The 24,001-nt window shown below is 45.3% G+C and overlaps 1 protein-coding gene across 5 annotated transcripts in view; it reads right to left on the reverse strand.

Moving 5' to 3' along the window:
* FNDC3A (fibronectin type III domain containing 3A) overlaps positions 1–24,001 on the reverse strand; it is a 591,400-nt gene that overhangs the window by 178,031 nt on the left and 389,368 nt on the right. For 4 of the 5 annotated variants that reach the window (XM_063952008.1, XM_063952009.1, XM_063952010.1 and 1 more), the window contains 2 exons: positions 15,696–15,930; positions 12,742–13,008 (listed from right to left, as the gene is read on the reverse strand). In XM_063952008.1, coding sequence (XP_063808078.1) covers positions 12,742–13,008; positions 15,696–15,930 — 502 coding nt within the window. Of the gene's footprint in view, positions 1–12,741; positions 13,009–15,695; positions 15,931–16,641; positions 16,691–24,001 lie in introns of all 5 variants that reach the window. The other variant, XM_063952013.1, reaches the window with a different exon arrangement.

A 24,001-nucleotide genomic window follows, 5' to 3' on the forward strand; every position in this document is an offset into this window, starting at 1 on the left:
TATTTAAGAATTCCAATTTAATGTAGCTTTATACATTCAGTTGTAGTGGAATCCATACGTGAAATCCATTTAAATGCATACGTGAAATGAATGAATGCAGGAACTATATCTCCCTTTATAAAGCATTACGGCATAATTACAGTGCATCATGTCTACAATGCTCTACAACAAATAAATAGCATTTCACATATGCTAAAGCTTTAAGTTCTAATATTATAACATAGGTACCAGTGTCAAGACCACTGAAGGAATCCAAAAATAGGGCAAACAATACAGAGCCATGGAAATAATTGACTGCGGCTCTAAAATGCACATTACAGATAAACCCATTTATTAATTTAGTTATTAACAGTTTCTTATACAGCGCAGCAAATTCTGTTGCGCTTTACAACTGGAAACAATGAGAAGACAAAACTGGGTAATAACAAACAGTCAGAGGCAGGAGGGCCCTACTCGCAAGCTTACAATCTATGGGCAAATAGGCATTGATACACAAGGATAGGTGCTATCTATTGCATAGTTGTCCACTAGATTGCAAAGGTTCTTGGTGGGCTGCATGATATCACATCACAGCAGTGATGAACCATGGTCAGGAGGAAGAGAGAGTGAAGAATGAAAATATGTAGGGAATATGTGTGGACTGTACTGTGGGGATATAATTGGATAGAGCTATGAAGGTAATTGTGAGTAGTTCTGGAATTTGATAAGCTTGTCTGAATAGGTGAGTTTTCAGGGAACGCTTGAAGGTTTGAAGACTAGAGGAGTCTTAATGTACGTGGTAGGGCATTCCACAGAGCGGGTGCAGCCCGAAGAAAGTCCTGTAATCGTGCATGGGAGCAAGTAATGAATGTGGATGAGAGACGTAGATCTTGTGAAGAGCGAAGGGGCCGGGTTGGGAGATATTTTGAGATAAGTGAAGAGATGTATATTGATGTATGTTGGTGTAGTATGGTAAATGGCCTTGTGTGTAAGTAACAGTATTTTATTTTGAATACGGTAGAATACAGGTAACCAATGGAGGGACTGACATATTGGGTTTGCAGGCGAGAGGAAAAATAGTAATTTAATTACCTACCGGTAAATCCTTTTCTCGTAGTGCATAGAGGATACTGGGAATCCATTTAGTTCCATGGGGTATAAACGGGTACACTAGGAGCTTTGGGCACTTTAAGAATTTGATAGTGTGCACTGGCTCCTCACTCTATGCCCCTCCTATCAGATTCAGCCTAGGAAACTGTGCCCGAGGAGACGGACATACTTTGAGAAAAGTATAGATAATAAAACTGGTGAGATTACGAACCAGCACACCCAGAACAATAGGAAAGACATGCTAACCAAACTTGAAACATGAACAGCAACGGCTGAACAAACCAGAATACTTAACCAAGTAACAATGCAGGAAAAACGAAGCACTTGGCGGGCGCCCAATGGGGGTAATTCCAAGTTGATCGCAGCAGGAAATTTTTTAGCAATTGGGCAAAACCATGTGCACTGCAGGGGGGGCAGATATAACATTTGCAGAGAGAGTTAGATTTGGGTCTGGTGTGTTCAATCTGCAATCTAATTTGCAGTGTAAAAATAAAGCAGCCAGTATTGACCCTGCACAGAAATAAAATAACCCACCCAAATCTAACTCTCTCTGCAAATGTTATATCTGCCACACCTGCAGTGCACATGGTTTTGCCCAATTGCTAACTTTCTTGCTGCTGCGATCAACTCAGAATTACCCCCAATATCCTCTACGGACTACGAGAAAAGGATTTACCGGTAGGTAATTAAAATCCTATTTTCTCTTACATCCTAGAGGATACTGGGAATCCATTTAGTACCATGGGGAAATATTAAAGCTCCCAAACCGGGTGGGAGAGTGCTGAGGTTCCTGCAGAACTGATTGACCAAACTGAAGGTCCTCAGAGGCCAAAGTATCGAACTTGTAGTACTTTGCAAACGTGTTCAAACCTGACCAAGTAGCTGCTAGGCAGAGCTGTAAAGCTGAGACACCCCGGGCAGCCGCCCAAGACGAACCCACCAACCGAGTAGAGTGGGCCTGTACAGATTTTGGAACCGGCAATCCTGCTGTGGAACAAGCATGCTGGATCATGAGCTTGAGCCAGCATGCAATAGTCTGCAATGACCTCCATGCAGCCAAATCTAAGGGCCACTACTCTCTGCTTATTCTTCTTGACCTCTCTGCTGCTTGTGACACTGTGGACCACCCTCTCCTTCTGCAAATCCTTCACTCTCTTGGTCAACACGATACTGCCCTCTCCTGGCTGTCCTCCTACCTCCCTGATCGTTCCTTCTCTGTCTCCTCTCATGATGCTACCTCGCCCCCACTTCCACTAACTGTTGGTGTCCCCCAAGGTTCTGTTCTTGGTCCTCTCCTTTTCTTTTTCTACACGTCCTCTTTAGGTGAACTCATTAGTTCTTTTAACTTCCAGTATCACCTCTATGCTGATGACACTCAAATCTACCTCTCCTTCCCTGATCTCTCCACGGCTCTCCTCACTCGTACCTCTAACTGTCTTTCTGCTATCCCTTCCTGGATGTCCCAGCGCTTTCTTAAACTCAACATGTCGAAGACTGAGCTGATTATCTTCCCACCCTCCCGCACAACCTCACCTCCCACAATCTCATTATCCATTGATGGCACGACTATCTCCTCTAGCCTCTTGGTGTAATCCTTGACTCCTCCCTCTCCTTCAAACCACACATTCAGCACCTCTCACAAACCTGTCATTTTCATCTCAAAAACATTTCCAGGATCACACCTTTTCTCACCCAGGATGCCACTAAGATCATTATTCACTCACTGATTATTTCCAGACTGGACTACTGTAATCTCCTCCTAACTGGCCTCCCTGACAATTACCTCTCTCCACTCCAATCTATCCTCAATGTTGCTGCCGGCTCATCTTCCTCACCAAACGCACTACGTCCACCTCCCCTCTCCTACAAGCCCTTCACTGGCTTCCCTTCCCTTTCAGAATCCAATTCAAACTTCTCACACTCACTTACAAAGCACTCACCCACTCCTCTCCCATTTACATCTCTGACCTTATCTCCCTTTACTCTCCCACCCGTCCTCTTCACTCTGCTAATGCACGCCGACTCTCCTGTCTTTTGATTACTTCCTCCCACTCCTATCTCCAAGATTTTTCACGTGCTGCTCCCTTCCTCTGGAATTCTTTACCTCTCCCCCTCAGACTCTCCACCTCTCTACAAAACTTCAAACGGGCTCTTAAGACCCATTTCTTTACCAAACCCAGCCAAATCTCATCCTAACCCTCTGTTTCACGCTCTCTATGTACACCATCTGTGTCACCCCTGTCTGTCTACCCCTCCCCTTAGAATGTAAGCTCTCACGAGTAGGACCCTCTTGTGCTTATACTTTTCTTACTTTAATAATCCTCATGTGCTTCCCTCATGTGCTTATACTTTTCTTACTTTAATAATCCTCAACTGCCCAAATCACGCAGTTTTTTGGCCACCTGGAACTTATCTCTGTCATTTACTGGTGTAGTTATGCTTAGTTACCATGTACTTGTCTTATATTGTCTTCAACTGTAAGTCACTGTTTTCCTGTTTTGATTATGTGCATATGTACTCTGTAATTGGGCGCTGCAAAACCCTTGTGGCGCCATATAAAGGATAATAATAAAAAATAATAATAACAGACTGCATTGAAGCAGGACACTCAATTTTATTGGAATCATAGAGAACGAACAGCGAGTCTCTTTACATACACCTTCAAAGCCATCACAACATCCAAAGACTTTGAAGTAGCAGAGACGTCCATCACAGCTGAACCACAATAGGCTGGTTGATGTGAAAAGCGGACACCACCTTAGGAAGAAATTGCTGGAGAGTTCTGAGTTCAGCTCTGTCTTTATGGAAAATTAAGTAGGGACTCTTGTGAGACAACGCCCCTAGTTCCGACAAACGTCTCGCTGAGGCCAAGGCCAATTGTTTGACGGTCTTACGCCTAAGGTACTTTACGTCAACCTCCTGTAACAGTTCAAACTAGTCCAACTGGAGGAACTGCAGCACCAAATTGACACATCTGGACCTCAGGGAGAGAAGTCAATTGTTTCTGAAAGATAATAGACAAAGCCGAAATCTGAACTTTAATGGAACCTAGGCGTAGGCCCACATCCACTACCCACTGCAGAAAAAGCAGGAGACGTCCCAGATGAAATTCCACCACAGAATATTGTCTGTTCTTACACCAAGAAACATACTTCTTCCATGTACGGTGGTAATGTTTAGACGTTACCCCTTTCCTGGCTTGGATCATAGTCGGGATGACCTTGTCAGGAATACCTCTCCTAGCTAGGATCAGGCTAAGTCTTGACAGACGAACGGGCCCTGTTGCAGAAGATCTTCGCAAAGAGGTAGAGGCGACGGATCTTCGAGGAGCATCTCCAGAAGATCCGCGTACCAGGCCCTTCTTGGCCAGTCCGGAGCAATGAGTATTGCTTAAACCTTTTTCCTTATTATTCTTTTTAGTATTCTTGGGATTCGAGGAAGTGGAGGAAACACATACACCATCTGATAGACCAACGGAGTTGTCAGAGCATCTACAGCCACTGCTTGTGGGTCTCTCGACCTGGAACAATACCGCCTGGGCTTCTTGTTAAGACGAGAGGCCATTATTTCGATTTGTGGGTATCCCCACCGACGTGTCAAGCACCTGAACACTTCCAGGTGAAGGCTCCACTCCCCCGGGTGCAGGTCGTGTTTGCTGAAGAAGTCTGCTTCCCAGTTGTCTACTCCCGCAATGAAGACCACCGACAACGCTACGGCGTGTTTTTCCGCCCAGAGGAGAATTTTTGACACCTCTGACATTGCTGCTCTGCTTTTCTTTCCGCCCTGTCGGTTTATGTACGTTACCGCCATTACATTGTCCGACTGGACTTGAATGACCTGATTACGAAGTAGGGATGCAGAATGGCGTTGCAGATAGCCCCGAGTTCCAGGATGTTTACTGGAAGGACGACTTCCTGACTTGACCATTTTCCTTGAAACTGCACCCCACTGGGTGACTGCTCCCCAACCTCTGAGGCTTGCATCCGTGGTTAGCAGAATCCATTTCTGAATCCCGAACCTCCGATCCTCGACGAGGTGAGAAGCCTGTAGCCACCACAGAAGGGAGATCCTGGCTCTTGGCGACAGACGGATCCTCTGGTGATGTGATCCGGACGATTTGTCCAATAGATCTAGCTGGAAGGGCCTCGCATGAAACCTTCCGTACTGAAGTGCCTCGTAAGATGCCACAATTTTTCCCAGAAGGTGAATGCACAGATGCACCGAGGTCTGGGTTGGCTTCAGGACAGCCCGAACCATCGACTGGATTTCCATAGCCTTCTCCACAGGAAGGAACACTCTCTGAGATTCCGTGTCCAGTATCATTCCCAGAAAGGAAGGTCTCTGCGTCAGTTCCAGGTGAGATTTTGGTAAGTTCAGAATCCACCCGTGATCCAGGAGTAGTGTGATTGAGAGGCGAATACTGTCCATCAACCACTCTCTGGACGGTGTCTTTATCAAAAGATCGTCCAGGTATGGAATTATGTTCACTCCCTGTTTGCGGAGTAGAAACATCCTCTCTGCCATCACCTTGGTGAACACTCTCGGTGCCGTGGAGAGACCAAATTCCAGGGCCAGGAACTGGTAGTGACAGTCCTGCAGTGCAAACCGTAGATAAGCCTGATGAGGTGGCCAGATTGGAATGTGAAGGTACGCTTCCTTGATATCCAGAGACACTAGGAATTCCGCCTCCTTCAGAACCTTAGATCACCGCTCTCAGAGACTCCATCTTGAATTTGAACATTCGTATGTACGGGTTCAACGACTTGAGGTTCAAGATCGAATCGTCCGGTTTCGGTACTACAAACAGGTTGGAATAATGGGGGTCATTCTGAGTTGATCGCAGCCAGCAACTTTATGCTGCTGCTGCTATCAACTAATCCCCGCCTATGGGGAAGTGTATTTTAGCATAGCAGGGCTGCGATCGCTTGTGCAGCCCTGCTATGCTTAAAATTTTTCCTGCAAAACAAGACCTGCCCTGCAGCTACTTACCCTGTGCGACGGATCCAGCGACGAAGGTCCAGGTCCTGACGTCAGACATCCGCCATCCAAACGCCTGGACACGCCTGCGTTCTTCTTACCACTCCCCGAAAACGGCCTCCAACAGTGAGAATCCGCCCTGGACCGCCTCTCCACTGTCAATCTTCTTTCCATCCAGTGCTGTGTCTTTTCTTCACACTAGGCGCTCCGTTGCCTGGCGACGTCTGTCGCCGGGCAATGACACGCGTGCGCAATGCGCACTTCTGACCCGTTCGCACCGCAGCGAACAACCGCTGCATGCGAACGGGTCAGAATGACCCCCAATATCCCTTATTTTGCAGGTGAGGTGAAACTGGAACAATGACCTGAGTCTGTACCAGTTTTTGAATGGCGTCCTGTAAGGTTATACTTGCTTCCTGTGAAACTGGTAAGGCTAATTTGAAGAATCTGTGAGGTGGGCGCTCCTGTAACTCCAGTCTGTAGCCCTGGGAAATAAGATCTATAACCCAGGGATCCTGGCATGATGTTGTCCAGATGTGACTGAAAAATTTTAGTTGGGCTCCCACCTGCCGGTCTTCCAGGCATCTCGGTCCACCGTCATGCTGAAGGCTTTGAGGAAGCAGAACTCTAGCTCTGTTCCTGTGAACCTGCAGTTGCTGGTTTTCGTGGTTTAACTCTAGCGCCTCTGGTGGCTGTAGAAGAACCTCTGGTTTTGTCCTTGAACTTGGCAGTCCGAAAGGACTGTAGATTAGGTCCTGAGTAAGCCTTCCTGGCTGGGGGAGCTGCAGAAGGAAGATACGTGGACTTACCTGCAGTAGCTTTGGAGATCCATTTGTCTAGTTCATCTCCAAATAAGGCCTCTCCTTTGAAGGGTAAGCCTTCCATGCCTTCTCTGGAGTCCACGTCGGCAGCCAACTGGCGTAGCCGTAAGCCTCTGCGTGCTGACACTGCCATAGCAGTGGTGCGTGCATTAAGTAAGCCTATTTCCTTTACGGCTTCCACCATAAAATTTGTAGTCCTGTATATGTTGCAGGAGTAAAATAATCTCCCCCTTATGCAAGTTACCTAACCCCTCATTTAGGTTACTCGACCATTTTGCGATGGTCTTAGTAATCCACCCACATGCTATAGTGGGTGTCTGTGCCACCCCGGCAGCTGTATACAAAGATTTGAGTGTATTCTCAATTCTACAATTAGCTGTGTCTTTTAGGGAGGCTGCACCAGGGACAGACAGTACAATTTTCCGTGACAGCCTGGATAATGATGCATCCACTATCGGTGGATCTTCCCATTTATGTCTATCCTCAGGAGGAAAGGGAAAAGATGATATCAACCTTTTAGGGATTTGAAATTTTCTATCAGGATTAACCTACGGTTCTTCAAACAGGGTATTTAGTTCCTTTGACACAGGAAAAGTGGCTGAGGATTTCTTTTTTACATTAAAATACGATTCCTCAGTCTCCCCTATTAACTTATAAGGGATATGCAAAACCTCTAGAATATCTTCTATGAGAGCCTCTATTCCCTGTGACAGAGTAGCCTCCCCCACCTCTGAGTCCACCTCCCCCATCTCCATGGAATTCTTTTATCAAGTGATAAAAAGGATCAGGCGCTAGTAGGTGTTGTATTTCTAATGCTGCTGCTACAAATTTGGGGTAATCACACCCAAAATTACATACAAATACAAAAAACACAAGTAGCAGCGCTATCGGATTAATTAAACTGAAATAAGAAGGATTGAGTGAAATAAAATTAATCACAATTTAATTAGGCATAATAATTAAACACATTAAAAAACATATAAATTGGTCACTATTCAATGAACTTATGGTCAAATAGCTGCCTCTCTAGTGTAGTCCCTTCCTATTTGAATTGAACTGGTGGAGAAATGGGTGACTAAAAAATGGAGGTGGACCAAAGATAAAGTCCCACATGAATCGTTACCACATATATCCGCTGGAGGTGTAGTCCCTTGAGAATGTTTCTTTGATGTACTCAAACCCAAGCAAGGTTGTTAGGGGTCCTCACTGCAACGCGGTATCCTCCTATTATGGAGAAGATTGGTGGTACTCCAGAGTTGTTTGTTCACCTCAATTCCTCTACAGGATTTAGAGTCCAGTCCTGGTCCGGACACACAAGGCAGCAAAGATTCCAATAGACAGTGACCAGGCAAGCCACCTGACGCGTTTCGCTGCAGGCACTGCAGCCTCCTCCATGTCTGACCCGTCATCATCAGAGTCAGACTGCAGGATATGGGCCAAAGCACGCTTTTGCGGACAAATGGCAGGGGACGTAAACGCTGGTTTGGGTACTGAGTCTCGGTTCATAAACTCAGTCATCGATTGTCTTAAGTATTGCGTCTCTTTCTCATTGCGGGACAATTTAGTGGAAATATTGGAAATCATTCCCCTAATGGAGTCCAGCCAAGCTGGTTCTGCACCGCTAGACTGGGAGGGTGTACTGCATTGAGTACACTGTAGTGAACCCCCTGGAGAAGAGGAACACTGTGCATTACAAGAAACACACTTTGTGACAGTGACAGCACACACACACACACACACACACACACACACACACACACACACACACACACACAGGAACAGGTTAAAAGCACAATTAACCCACAAAGAGCCCTTCAAGAGAGACACAGAGATATCCTGGAGCCAGCACACAGCGCCCTTACTGCTAATGTCAAGCTTAGCCGGGTCACAGACTAAGTACCCAGATTGTGGACTTAGTACACTAGTAAGCGCTTTCCCCCTGCTATGAACCCTTGGTACCGCTGAGGTAATCTGGAGTCTCTCCGGAGGAGCTGTGCGTCCCTGTCAGTCACCGTCTGTGTCCACTGCAGAGGGAAAATGGCGCTGGATTCGCTCATAGTGAAACGCCGCCCCATCAATTGAGCGCGGTCTTCCCACTTTTTTATACTGGCTGAGGTCATTTTTATGCTTGAAATGGAATCAGTTGCCTTTTAAGTCTGTAATGCCAGTCTGGGTACTGTGTAGACTCGTTGTGTACTTAGACTCCGTTCGCTCCCTCAGAAGCGGTGCGTCCGCACTGTGGGGGTCGTTCCGAGTTGTTCGCTCGCAAGCTGCTTTTAGTAGCTTTGCACACGCTAAGCCGCCGCCTACTGGGAGTGAATCTTAGCATAGTGAAATTGCGAACGAAAGGTTCTCAAAATTGCGATTACACACCTCTTAGCAGTTTCTCAGTAGCTTCAAACTTACTCGGCATCTGCGATCAGTTCAGTGCTTGTCGTTCCTGGTTTGACGTCACAAACACACCCAGCGTTCGCCCAGACACTCCTCCGTTTCTTCAGCCACTCCCGCGTTTTTCCCAGAAACGGTAGCGTTTTTTCGCACACACCCATAAAACGGCCTGTTTCCGCCCAGAAACACCCACTTCCTGTCAATCACATTATGATCACCAGAACGAAGAAAAAACCGTGAGTAAAATTCCTAACTGCATAGCAAATTTACTTGGCGTAGTCGCACTGCGGACATTGCGCATGCGCATTCGCGACTAATCGCTCCGTTGCGGAAAAAAAATAATGAGCGAACAACTCGGAATGACCCCCAGTGTCCCGAGACTCCGCCGCCCCTGTAGAAGCCGTGCGTCTCTGTACCCTCATGCCGCCATAATGGCCGACGACCCGCTAAACAGGATGCCGGCTTAGTACTCACCACTCTTCTTTCTTATGGTTCTTTTAGAGGTGGCGGCGTGCTGCGGGAATGTACGCTTGCCGTGGTGGGGCGTGCGTATAGTTCCCTCAGGAGCTAGTGTTCTGTCAGCGGGGAACGGGACCACTAACCCTTCAAGAGGTTGGGCCATTCCCCCCCACCAGGGCTGGACTGGGACTAAAAATAGGCCCTGGCATTTTTGAAGCACACAGGCCCACCTCTGTGACTCCTCCCCTTACTATCCCTGACTCCTCCCACTTATTAGTCTATGCTCTTACAAATATAATTAATATTCTAACAACATACAAGCGTACATCATTCTCTATTAAAATACACACAACCAGTGGTTGAAGTGGAAATTTTTAAGTGGGGGTATGGAAATGTGAAGTTTGTAATTAAGCACGCGCCAAAGGTGCGCGCGCGCTCCGGAAAAGGGGGCATGGCCACCCAAAAGGGGCATGGCCTTCAGTGTAGTTTACCACACCATACACCCCTTATACGCATTATGCACCACAATAGTAGGACCCCTTATACTATCTAGTACTGGTGCCTCTTTCACATTATACCACACAGTATTAGCCAAAATTCACATTATAGCACCCGGTATGAGCCGAAATTTACATTATAGCACCCGGTATGAGCCGAAATTTACATTATATGCCCCCAATAGTGCAGTGCCAGATCAACAGTTGCCCCCACAGTGCCAGGTATACAAATGCCCCCACAGTGCCAGGTATACAAATGCCCCCACAGTGCCAGGTATACAAATGCCCCCACAGTGCCAGGTATACAAATGCCCCACAGTGCCAGGTATACAAATGCCCCCTACAGTGCCAGATCCACAAATGAACCCACAGTGCCAGATCCACAAATGCCCCCACAGTGCCAGATCCACAAATGCCCCCACAGTGCCAGATCCACAAATGCCCCCACAGTGCCAGGTTTACAAATGCCCCCACAGTGCCAGATCCACAATTGCCCCCACAGTGTCAGGTAATACCTGACACTGTGGGGGCAATTGTGGATCTGACACTGTGGGGGCAATTGTATACCTGACAGGTATACAAATGCCCCCACAGTGCCATGTAAACAATTGCCCCCACAGTGCCAGGTATACAAATGCCCCCACAGTGCCAGATCCACAAATGCCCTCACAGTGCCAGATGCACAAATGCCCCCACAGTGCCAGGTATACAAATGCCCCCACAGTGCCAGATCCGCAATTGCCCCCACAGTGTCAGATCCACAATTGCCCCCACAGTGTCAGGTAATACCTGACACTGTGCGGGCAATTGTGGATCTGACACTGTGGGGGCAATTGTATACCTGAAAGGGATACAAATGCCCCCACAGTGCCAGGTAAACAATTGCCCCCACAGTGCCAGGTATACAAATGCCCCACAGTGCCAGCCAATTGCCCCCACAGTGCCAGGTATACAATTGCCCCCACAGCAGCCAGTGCTGCAGCTGCTTACCGCTGCTGCACTGCTGCTGCTGCTCCTCCTCCGGGCTCCGGCTGTGAGGGACGGGTGAGTCAGGAGAGGAGAGCGCCCGCCAGCGCGGCGGCGTATAGCGGACTTCGTTCAAACCAGCCGCCGGTTCGTGAGCCAATCAGAGCTCGTGGACCGGTGGCTTCTGATTGGCTGCCGGTCCGCGAGCTCTGATTGGCTCACGAACCGGCGGCTGGTTTGAAGTCCGCTATACGCCGCCGCACCAGACACAGCCGCGCTGGCGGGCGCTCTCCTGACAGCTGAGACACGCTGCCGCCAGACTGAGCGGCAGCGTGCCTCAGTGAGCGCTGGACCGGCCCACGTGGCCATCGGCCCTTCTGGCATTTGCCAGAAGTGCCAGATGGCCAGTCCGGCCCTGCCCCCCACCCTAAGTCCCACGAAGCAGGCAGGCTGGTGCCATCCAGTCATGCCTGAAAATAACAAACAGAGAAAATAAATGCAGAAAACTCTTCAGGAGCTTCCATAAGCGTGACTGGCTCCTCCGGGCACATTTTCTAAACTGAGTCTGGTAGGAGGGGCATAGAGGGAGGAGCCAGTGCACACTATCAAATTCTTAAAGTGCCCAAGGCTCCTAGTGGACCCGTCTATACCCATGGTACTAAATGGATTCCCAGTATCCTCTAGGACGTAAGAGAAAATAGCCTTGCAACTGCATTCATAAAGGATTGTAATGGTGTGAGTCTTTTCTTGATAAGACCAGTAAGAAGACTATTGCAATAATCAATGCGGGAGATATGAGAGCATTGATTAGCGTTTTAGCAGTGTCTTGTGTAAGCTATGATCGGATTTTGGATATGTTTTTTAGATGCATTTAACATGATTTTGAGACAGATTGAATGTGGGGAGCAAAGGACAGTTCTGCGTCAAGTATGATACCTAGGCAGCGAGGTTGTGGTGTAGGGTTGAGTGTAGAGTTCTCAACAGTGATAGAAATATCAGAGTGGTAACTGCTATTGGCCGGTGGAAATATGATTAACTATGTTTTAGAAATATTACGTTTGAGGTGGCAAGATGACATCCAAGAAGAAACGGCACAGAGGCATTCAGTGACCCGACCCAATACAGATAGAGACAAATCAGGGGAGGATAGGTAGATTTGAGTATCATCTGTGTACAGATGACACTGAAATCCAAAAGAGCCGATTAGTTTCCCAAGAGATGAGGTATAGATTGAGAAAAGCAGAGGACACAAGACTGAGCCCTGCGGTACTCCAACTGAAAGAGGTAGCAAAGAGGAGGTGGATTCAGAGAAACAGACACTGAAAGAGCGATTAGATAGGTAGAATAGGAACCAAGAGAGGGTCGTGTCATGAAGACCTAGTGATTGCAGTGTTTGTATGAGAAGAGAGTGGTCAACAGTGTGAAAAGTAGCAGAGAGATCTAGAAGAATGAGAAGGGAGTAATGGCCTTGAGACTTTGCAGTGACCAGATCATTCACTACTTTAGTCAGTGCTGTCTCTGGAGTGTTGGGAGCAAAAGCCTACCTTGCGACTCTGCTTCTACATGGGGCGAAATCTTCCCTTTCTGTTTATTCTTGGACTGCCCCGTATTTAGAGCCAGACTATTCTGTCCTTTGATTATTCCATTAGATTCGTTGACTGGAGATGAGCTTTTCTTGGGTGAGAAAGGGGGACTGTTCAGCTTGTCCTTCTGAGCACCATGACGGTCTTTTAACTTTTTCTGCAGGCGTTCATGTATTTTACTGGACCTTTCATCTCTGAGACCAGACCTCCCATGTGTAGAAAGTGCATCTAAAATATAAGCAGAAGAAAGACATCGGCTAAACCACTGAATAAACCATTCTTCATGCTAAAGGTATACATTGTATAATATACGTAAAACTAGGAACAACTGTAAACTGTAACAATCTCCGTTCTGTACATTATGCGGGCTATACGTCAGTGCCACAATTACCCATTCGATCCGCAGATTGAAAGCACAAATCGGCAGGCATCGAAATTCCACAGAACCCTCATTTGCCAATCTCGATAATTTTTTGTTCGGAATCAGCAAATCAGAGAAATCCAACATGTTGGGTTTCCCTTAACCCCCGACACAGGCGTCAGGGGATCAGGGAAATGCGGCAATCAGTTGCAGATGTATAGGCCCATTTACACTAGTAAATCATATAGGCAGATTAATTTATTACATGGCGCAGCATACTCCATACACAAAACATAAGACTTTAACAAGTCACAAAACTTCCTGCCACGTAATATAGCACTTATACTGTATACTTCTGCTTTTTAAAATTTTTATCTTTATAATGCACATTGCAGCTATTCCTGTCTATACCACAACATGGATTCATTCCCAACACTTCAAAATAGAGGAGAAAATACAAGACAGCACACAATTATCAGTAAGTGTAGTCTCGCTGCTAAAAGCGTTATTATTATTACATTTTACTTATAAGGCGCCACAAGTGTTTTGCAGCGCCGTACAAAGGCCAGTACAGGGAGACAAAACTTATCATTACAGTAAATAAATAACAAAACAGAGCACAGATAAGAAAAATAGAGTACTTTTCGAGTTTGTCAGGTTATAAGCGAGGCCACCATTTGGACACCTTGTCTATTATTAGGAATCGCATACCCATGTTTTCTGTGGATTCAAGTGTTGCAAATAAAAGTTCATCCCCCATGTGTGATAGACATCATTTAATATTCAATATGTTTATGATCACCATAAAACTATCAATACATTGAATGGACTGTGTGCCAAGTCCCATTTGTTCATGGAGAAAACAGTCTTGAAATTGATTTCCCTTAAAATATCAGCATGAAAACTGAAAAAAAGGTCTTACACATGTAAGTAGTATAAAGGTGTTAAAGACATTCTCTCTTATCTCCGCTTTGGGTCATTATATGTGTGTTATGCACCAACTCATGGTTACTTCAACAGTAATGCTGTTAGGACATCTAATAGGACCCCGGGCAACCTGTCATCACAGCTCCCGCTTAACGGGCAGACTGACGCAGTTTGGCAGGGGGCTAGTTGGATATCCTCAGTGCAAGACTGCAGATAATACACCTTTCACACCACCGCTCCAACCCGGGTTATTGTTGGGTTAACACGGGTCGCGGTTCTGTGTCCCTGAAAATAACCCGGGTCCAGTGACCTGGGAATCCAACCCAGGTAGCTACCCGGATTAGTCCAGGAAAGACCCGGGTTACTGGGCAGTGTGAATTGGAAATCCGGGTTATCCAACCTGGGTCCTGTTCAAACCCTATGGAGAGAAGGCTCACTAGAGTTTGGAGATTACAGTATGTCATCTCCAAGCTCCGGCAGAGGAGAACCCCCGACAATAACTCGGGTCCAGCCTATGTGACGGGTTTCAACTCACTGGAACACAACTTGAATCCTGTGTCCAGTGACTCGGGCCGGACCTAGGATTGCGGTGTGAAAGGGGTACAAGCAAGCTTTGAGGTATGTCAGTTTAGTTAACTATAATCCCCAAATCCCCCACTGAATTGCAGCTTTAGCTGAAAATATCCTTTAATATAAGTTAATAAGGACGTGGTTAGTTAAAATTCTGCCAACTTAAGCTAGAATTATTCTTCGCTTAGCAGGTTCTATGCAGCAATGAAATTTCATTGTGGCAACACCGTTTCAACAAAGTACAAAAGTTAAATGAAAATATGTCTGGCTGTCAGTTTATGCTGTAATAATAAATAGTGAAAAATAGAGGACGTTAGAGGGCCATATATCAGCGTTGTGATTCCCCGGCGCTAATCCATCAACTCGCACTTTGATGATGGGGGGGGGGGGGGGGTATTCATCTGGGAATCAAAGGAATTCAACATGTTACAATTCCCTTACTCGCCGATCCTGACCAAGTTGGATTTCTCTGATCCCCCGAGCCAGCTGTGGGCAGAACGGGGAATTGCAGCAATCAGTTCCAGATGTATGGACCCAATTTTCACTGATTTCGGAAACTAATATGAACCATGTAATATGCAGTTCCCAAAAAAACAGGCAAGGTATTATTTTAGAATATGCCTATTTTCCTCCAGGCTGGAAAACAATTCAGAAATTATCTTATCAGTTTCATAACAAATGTTAGGAGTTCTTTCAATTCATCAAGCCTGTATTTTTCGTCAGGTGTGCTTGACATATATATTTATGTATAACTTCTTTGGCCACTGAATTTCGCAGTCATGAATTTCACTTTTATATGTATCCACCGCTTTCCATAGATTTCCTAGTTGACAAATATTATTTTAAAAACTTTACAATTCTCAGGTCACAGGGCAACCCCCTCCATTCTGTGCTATGTGGCCAGTGGTTTGCGTAATGGAACCAACATGTTGTTGCCTCATCTGTAATCTAGCTCTGGATCTCTGTGCCCACACACATCAGCCTCAGAAAACAAATATGACCATAAAGAAAAGCAATCTCAAGTAAGTAAGGCATCTATATGGGCTACAGTACTTACCCAGATCTCCATATACCTGTGAAGGGTGATACTGCGGGGTGTACTGAGAGGCCATGTCTCCTGCTGCACTGAGAGGAGAGTAAATGTGACGAGGAGGAGGAGGCATCATAGCAGGAAGGGGTATAAAACCTGGCAGTGGCGGAGGTGGCCGGTGTATGACAGCATGACCACTTGTGTGGAACTCTGGGGGCTGTGGAACCACTACAACCCTCCTCACACCATTGTCTTCAATCACCTGGAAAGAAGAGAAAGAAGGAAAATGTAGTAAAGCCCAGACCAGACCTTTCACCAGTTGCTAAATGTACAGTTACTGTACAGACAATGGGGGAGATGCATCAAAGTACAAACCAATCAGTTCCTGTCATTTTTCAAGCACAGCCTGTAAAATAGCAGTTACATGCTGATTAGTTGGTACTATCTCTCTTCAAGGTTTGACACACCTTGCCCCATTATAACCAATGGAGAGACAGTTTGTCCATTGTAATACTGTAGGTCAACTGAAAACCCTCTTATCTATGCCACCATTCTTTGTATTTTAGTAAAAGTAACTGCAAGGAGGGGAGTGAATGAGAAATTTGCTGTATATTCTAAATATGAACAGGTAATTTCAGTATTAAGTAGCACATTCCAACTCTTTCCTCCATATCTGCTTCCTCTCGTCTGCTTATTGCAGCTGTTCACCAGAGGAGTGACCTAAGGAGAGTGGAGGTGTAGCAAGTGTAATGAGATTAAAATTTACCCAGCAGCACTCTCTCACCTCCATGAGCTAAAATCTCTTTGCACCTCTGGGGTCAGCTCTCCTCAGTTACATATTTGAGCAGATCTGCACAGTATATAATAACTAAATACATCAAATACACGGAGACAACTCCAGCCCTCTGGGAACCTAACACTGCATATTTCCCATGTTTCCTGAATGAGTCGCAACTGAAATAATAACAATCACCTCTGGATCTTTTCAAATGCATCAGTCAGCAATGAATATACCTGTACCCCTGCAAAGAGAGATGGAAAACATGCACCGTTATGATGCCCTGAGGACTGGATTTAGTAAACATAGGTTATTTTTATCAGAGGCTCCCAAACTCGGTCCTCAAGGCTCCTTAACGGTTCAGATTTCAAGTATTACCATGCTTAAGCACAGGTGACTTAATCAGTACCTCAGTCAATTTGAAATAGTCACCTGTGTTCCAATAAGGATATTCTTAATACCTGGACTGTTAGGGTGCCTTGAGGACTGAGTTTGCGGAACAGTGATAGATAGATATATATAAAATTAGCCCATATACACTGCACGTGATTACTAACTTTTTGTGTGGCCAGCTAGAATATTACATTCTAAGTCCTTTAATGATAAATATATTTTATTATGTAAAATTTACCAAACTAAAATCTAAAAATAATGCCATCTGTACATATCCAAATGCAAATCCACAAATTATTATTCTTGCTCATTTCAAAGAAAAATGTTTGTATATAAGGAAATTACCATAAAAAACATTACAAAAACAAGTTATACTCTGGCTTGTTTATTAGCTTGTCTTTCATTACATTTTGCATTTGTGAAGACTGCTATATTGTGTGTCCGTGATGTACTTGCTCACATTTTACTGACCCACCCTTTACAAAACTGACATGTGTATAATAGTATGATATACCCTGTGGAATAGATCCACATGACCCTCTGGGGTGCACTGCGTAGGTTGCTGCTGGTAAGGTGTGCACCCAGTGGAGGTATAGCATACAGTGGGAACGGAAGTACAAGGTAAAAAAAAAAAAAAAAGAATGAAACCAGTGAACAACAAAGGTAAGTAATACATAACATTCAGTAACTCAGGGAGAGCTTGGTAACACTCCCTCAACATATCTGCAGGTTCGCCATTATGTTATGATCCTTACACACAGTGAAATTTCCCTCCCGGCTACAGATGTCCCAGAATCCCTGAAAGGCTTTGTTTGCAGTAATACGTTTCGGATATAATTATATACATATTTAATATACTGTACGCTGACCGGGATTCTCTTTGGTCCTGGATGTCAAGTGCTTGGCAAAATGGCATCCCCTACATGAGGAGTTCTACTATGCCAGAACCACCAGGGAGTCAGGGTGGAGATCCCCGTTGCAGGGTAGGTGAGACTTACAGTATGGGGGTTAAGGGTCAGAGATGGCAGATGGGGAAGTCCAGATGGGAGGATTTTGCTGTGAATTACCGCGAAAGTGCAATATGCTCTGTGATGTCACTGGGCCCTAGTAACATATTCTCCCCTTTATTCCTATGAGGAACATAGCCAGAATCAAGCACTTAATTCCCTCAGATGATCTGCCAAAAGTCATACATGCTTTTGTATCATCTTGATTAGACTACTGTCATGCCCTCTACCTTGGTCTCCCAGCAAAAGAATTGCACCGGTTACAGCTGGTACAAAAAACAGCCACCAGGCTGTTAACCAACCAGCCCGGTTCTAGCCACATAACACCCATCCTCTACTCCCTTCACTGGTTGCCTGCAAGATGGCGAATCATCTTCAAGATTGGCTTACTGAGTTTCAAAGCACTACATGACCAGGGCCCAAGGTACCTGAAGCAGCTTCTGATCCCATACTGCCCCACTCGATTACTGCGATCTATAGATGAAGGACTTTTAGCAGTACCTAGAATCTCCTGTAATTCATCTGGGGGTCGAGCTTTTATGCATGCGGCTCCGACTCTATGGAACTCACTTCCCCGCACAGTGCGAGAGGCCCCAACTATAGAATCCTTCAAAAGTAGACTCAAGACTTTCCTGTTTACGCAAGCATTTCCATGATGTCCCTTTAGTATCTAAATGCTTCTGTAATTTATGAAAATCTGTTCTGTACTTCATTGTTTCTGTACTATATTATGCTATGTATCTGTTAAGCACCTTGGGCGGTATTCAATTGTTTGAAAAGACAGTTGGGTGTCTGTTTTTTTCCTATCTAATAGACAGGAAAAAACAGACACCCAACTGACTTTTCAAACAATTGAATATCCCCCCTTGAGTCCTATTGGAGAAAGAGCGCTATATAAATAAACTATTAATTATTATTCCTCTCCAAGGTGTCAAAGTCAGAAAAATATCACTATGCACACTGCCATATTTGCACCTCATGCGAGCTCCCGCTGCGCGTGCAAGAGCTCTCCCGTGCGTGCGCATACTCGCCTTCGCGGGCACCCGCAGGCGCACGATATGCGGATTTACGGTAGAGTTTGTATGCGTCTAGCGGGCGATTCAATCGATATATATTTTAACCATATAATGTATTTTGTAGATCATGGTCCCTTTGATAGATTCTGAAAGTTTAGTTAATGTAGCATGTTCATGGACAGAGGGATCCCTCTTTGTCTGATACAAGGGGTCAGACAAGGATTATACAGTGGTGTTTAGTATCCATCGGAAGAGTATTTAATTAGCAATATTCCGGTGTTGGTTTGGAGCAGATTAATCGCTCGTGCGAATAGTTATGGACATAAGAAGTTTATGTCCATTTACTATTATTTGCACTTACTTATCCATGCGGCGGGAAACCTAGTTTCCCACCCACCTGAGCAGTTGGTAGTAGACACAGCCCACCTGTATGAATCAACCTATGACCTTTTGTTTTAGTGCGAAGACGAATTCCTGTGTCCAATGAACAATGAGATTGTAGGGACCATTGAATTGTATTGTGTGTGGGGCATAAATAGACAAGCCGATCACATCCAGCTCTCACTCTTCAACGGTTCTCATTGCTGATAATCGGGAGCTGGATGTCCAGAGGCGCATGCGATCGTTCCCCTTTGTGCGTAAGTTTTTCTCCGCAATCATATTGTCTTTCTTGTTATGCTGAGCCATATATCTCTCTCTCTTCTCTCTCTCTCTCTCTCGTTTCTCTTATATAGTTATTGTACTGATATTGTATTTCATGTGTAGTTATCTGGTTAGGTAGTCTATGTTATATTGGTAGTGTATGACTTGTATTGTATTATTCTTTTGAACGTTCATTCATTTCCTTAAAAGGCGTTAGACCCTTAGACCAGTATTGTGTGTTCATTATATTGCAGTGGATAATAGGAGCGTCTCTATCGCTCAAACAGCTTTAGTGTAAACCCGCTTACTAAGTGTTGCATTCTCATCTTATCACTACACCAGGGTTTACTGCATAATACACTGTTTTATGGTATAGTTATAAAGGTTTAACATTGTGAGCGTCTGCGCCGCTGGTGATCTCCTCGTGGTCCCGAGCGTCCGCTACGCTATAGCGAATAATTACGTTAGTCGGCAGCCAATAGCGGGCCTGCCTGTGATCTCTTGGCCGTGAGCGAACGTAACGCTTGAGCGTCTCGACTACGGCTAAGCGATTGTTACGCAACGTGCGTACCCTTACGGTATTCCATACGTTAATAGCGTACAGTGTTCTTAGACCTCTTAAAGGGTTTTAAGTAAGATAAATATTTAGCTTTATCAATTGGCGGCTCGTCCGTCCTTCACATATCTGCACTAGGTAATTTCAGCAGACATTATCCATCAGCAAAGGGCGGGAGGTCATATTCCTCGTAGTGCTGTCTGGATAAGCGTCTGCTTCGCTTAGTAAAGGGTGCTGAAGGAATCCGGAACCGGAGGTAAGAACAACACGCTAGTGTCTTTTAAAACTGTTTATTTCTGTCTTGCGTACGCACGCACATATCTGCATTTCTTTTCATTCGTGTATTTTCATATATCACTCTTCTGTTTGCCATTCTATAATTGATAAACGTGCTAAGAGAGATTTGCCGCTATTTCATAGTTAAAGTATAAAAGTAATACATTAAGAGATAAATTGCAAAGCACACACGCAGCTCTGCCTAAAGATACAAGGAGAGATTGGTGTGGTGTTCGGTAGATGATCGAGGATCATCTACATTGATAAACGTGTACATTGTGTTACGGTGGATATTTGCTTTGTGTACACGTGTCTCTAACAAAGGGTGAGACTCGCGTACGCAACTCAAAGGCCGACGCACGCAGCGTATATTACGCAACGGAGCGTCCGGGTACGCCCACGTAACTCAAATCACACGCTAGTGTTATTGTAACAGGCGAAAAGGTGGCAACGCGATAAATAGCGCAAATCTATTTTAGTGTCCGAAACTTAGATTAACAGATCCTTCTCCAAATTTACAACACATCTGGTCTAAAGGAAAGAAAATTTCTGCGCAGAAATAGAAATAAAAGTGTACATGTGGTGAGTGAGTGTTTGCATATATAAGTTTATACAATTTTTGAGGTTTGAACCACAGGAAGTTGAGTTCTCGCAGGGTACATACATGTAAGTGACGTGCATGGTGGCAAGGGAGGCATCCTTTGTTAAACATAAAAATCTGAGCATTAGAGTACAGCAGACCAGGAGGTCTATTGTAGCACAGACCAGGAGGTCCGGAATTGACCAGGAGGTCCAGATACAGCAGACTAGGAAGTCCGCTATAAATAGAGAAAAGAGCACAACCCAGGGGGTTGGTGCAGAACCCATATAGGCCAATAAAGCTCATGCTGAAGGAATTCGCAGCCGCAATTTTCGATTCCACTGGTCGCTCCGCACATAAGATTAGTTGCTTATGTGCTGAACGATTGTACCGCACGTAATTGTGTGCATTAGTAAATCTGACCAGTACCATTTGTGTACGAAACGGGTCACAAACACTATTTGTACATTCTGACGTGATTTGTGTAATTTTTTATTTTCTGAAGGGAAGTTCGCTGGTCACTCAGGAATTATCCAACAACCAACAGTTACTGGAAAGGGTCAATGCTCTGCGGAACACACTCACATGTTCCAGTAAACGAAGGTTCATAGGGGCCCTGGGTCGAGTACGCCAGCACTAGGGCAGTGTGTAGGTCGTATTGGTCGGCGTGGGCGAGTGAGTGGGGTACTCGGTAAACCGCCACCGTCAGCCTATCGTGAACATTTTGGTTTTTGTAAGGGTTCGCTGAAGACCCTGATTGAAGGTCAGAGGTGGTGAAAGCAACACCTGCAAGTTATGGGGGCCAATTGTTCAGGTAGGGGGCGATCAACCTCGGTTCGGGTTGATTCAGTAAACCGACCAATCGGGTCGGCAAGGTACGTAATGTGTGAAAAATACGGTTCACACACAGAGGTTTTATGTGATGAATGGGAGAGAATGACTGTGCATGACTTGGAGAAGTTCCCAAGAGTAGGCAGCTTTAGCCCAGAAGTGTTACAAAATCTAAGGAGGAGGATATGTCTCATTAAATCAACAAAGAGACGAATCAAACATTATGATTATTTGCAGTTATGGCAACAGGAGGGTGAAATACAGAGAGGATTGGCTCAGGCGGCGGTATCTAATCCTATCAAGAAACTGATAGCCACGGCCCCGCCGCCACCATACATATCAGGAGAGAAATTGGTTGCGGAGAATGACGCATTAGGGTGTAACAAACAAACACTTAGCAACTGTGTAAATGTTAATAAGTTAACCAATGCAAGTATTAACCCGTGCAAGTTGTACCCTGTTTTGAACTTTCCCCAGGAGTGTGATCAAGAGGACGAATCGGCAACAATATCGGCACTCTCTCTAGCAGCCACCATATCAGAAACAACAGTAGGCACGGCCCAACCCTTAAGATTAGTAACAAAGCCCCCTAGCGGAGGGACAGGTGAGGTCGTATCAACGGGTAAGTACGGCACCATACACTATGCTGAAACCATTTCACCACAGGCTGTAGAATCTACACAGAATGATGTTATTAAACTTGCTCCCGTGAGGGTAATAGCAGTTCCAAATGGGAAAACGGACACTACAGGAGTCACTCCTATCAGGAACATTGCCATGTACAGCCCGTTTTCCCGAATGGAATTAAGAACCATAGTGTCTGAATTCCCTGATCCTAGAAAAGATCTAGTTGCTAGCCAGAAATACATCAGAGACCTAGGGAACACTTTAGAGCCCAATAACAAAGACTGGCAGGTATTGCTGAGGGCTTGTTTACCCTCCAATGTCGACTCGGCTCAATTTTTAGCTGACTGTGGATTGGATCAGGATGTACCTCTTACAGATGTGTACAACAAAGACAATGTAAAAAGGATAAGTTTACAGTTAAAGGAGTATTTTCCAGCTGTAGTTAAATGGAACAAGATTTTCTCCATTAAACAAAAAGAGTCAGAAACTGCTGCAGAATATTTTCACAGGGCATTGCTAGATATGGCAAAATACACAGGCATAGAGGACATTAAAACAAACATAAACCATCGAGAAGTAGCAGTATCTGTACTAATGGATGGTTTAAAAGAGGCATTAAAGACCAGGGTACAGACCACGCAACCATGTTGGCGAGGTCTGTCGGTGGCTACTTTGAGAGAGGCAGCTGTGGATCACGATCGGAATATCACCAGACACAGGGAATTACAAGGTGATAAGTTAATGGCCGTAAGTATACAGGCCCTGACCACAAGGCAGCCTTTGTATAGATCACCAAACCCTGTGGGTAAGTCAAATGTGGTAACCTGTTATTTCTGTCATAGAGAGGGACACTTTGCACGAGACTGTAAATCGAGAAACATACAAAAGCCTTATCAACCCCCTAGACAACGACACGACACACGACATTGGGAGCAGGGTCCGCAGAAACGGAGTTATGAGCCACATGCAGGGGAAACAAAAAGATACCCCCCGAACAGAGACTGGCAAGCCTCTGGTAGTTCCCATTTAACCCCTTCACAAGTAGTTGCTGCCAGCGGGATTCAGGGAGGTCACCATACCCAATAGGGGTGTGGCCATACCTGTAATCTGCAGCCAGTAAAATTGATTGCAAGTCTTGGTAGTGAACCCGAAATTGCAATTAATGTAGCTGGTAAATCATTAAACTTTCTTGTAGATACGGGGGCGGCCAAATCAGTGATAAATTCGACAGTGGGCATGAGAACCACTGGTAAGACAATTCCAGCCATGGGAGTAACGGGAGTAGTCCAGCATTACCCTGTTAGCAAACCAGCCGAGATTACAATAGGGCCTTTACATACCAAGCATTCCTTTTTGCTGGCTGCATCGGCACCAACTAATCTCCTGGGAAGAGACTTATTGTGTAAAATGGGGTGCGTCATTTATTGTACTCCTGAAGGTGTATTCTTGGACATACCTGAGAATCACGCTCAGGAAGTGCGAGACATGTTAGACTCCCCATCAAAATTAATGTCACATACCATTATGACAAATAGGACTCCATCCCAAGTAGAAGAAATGACATCCCAGATACCAGAGTCACTGTGGACTAAAGACGGACAAGACACTGGATTGATGGCAAACGTAG

This window comes from Pseudophryne corroboree, chromosome 2 (assembly GCF_028390025.1).
Source record: "Pseudophryne corroboree isolate aPseCor3 chromosome 2, aPseCor3.hap2, whole genome shotgun sequence".
Lineage (NCBI taxonomy): Eukaryota > Metazoa > Chordata > Amphibia > Anura > Myobatrachidae > Pseudophryne > Pseudophryne corroboree.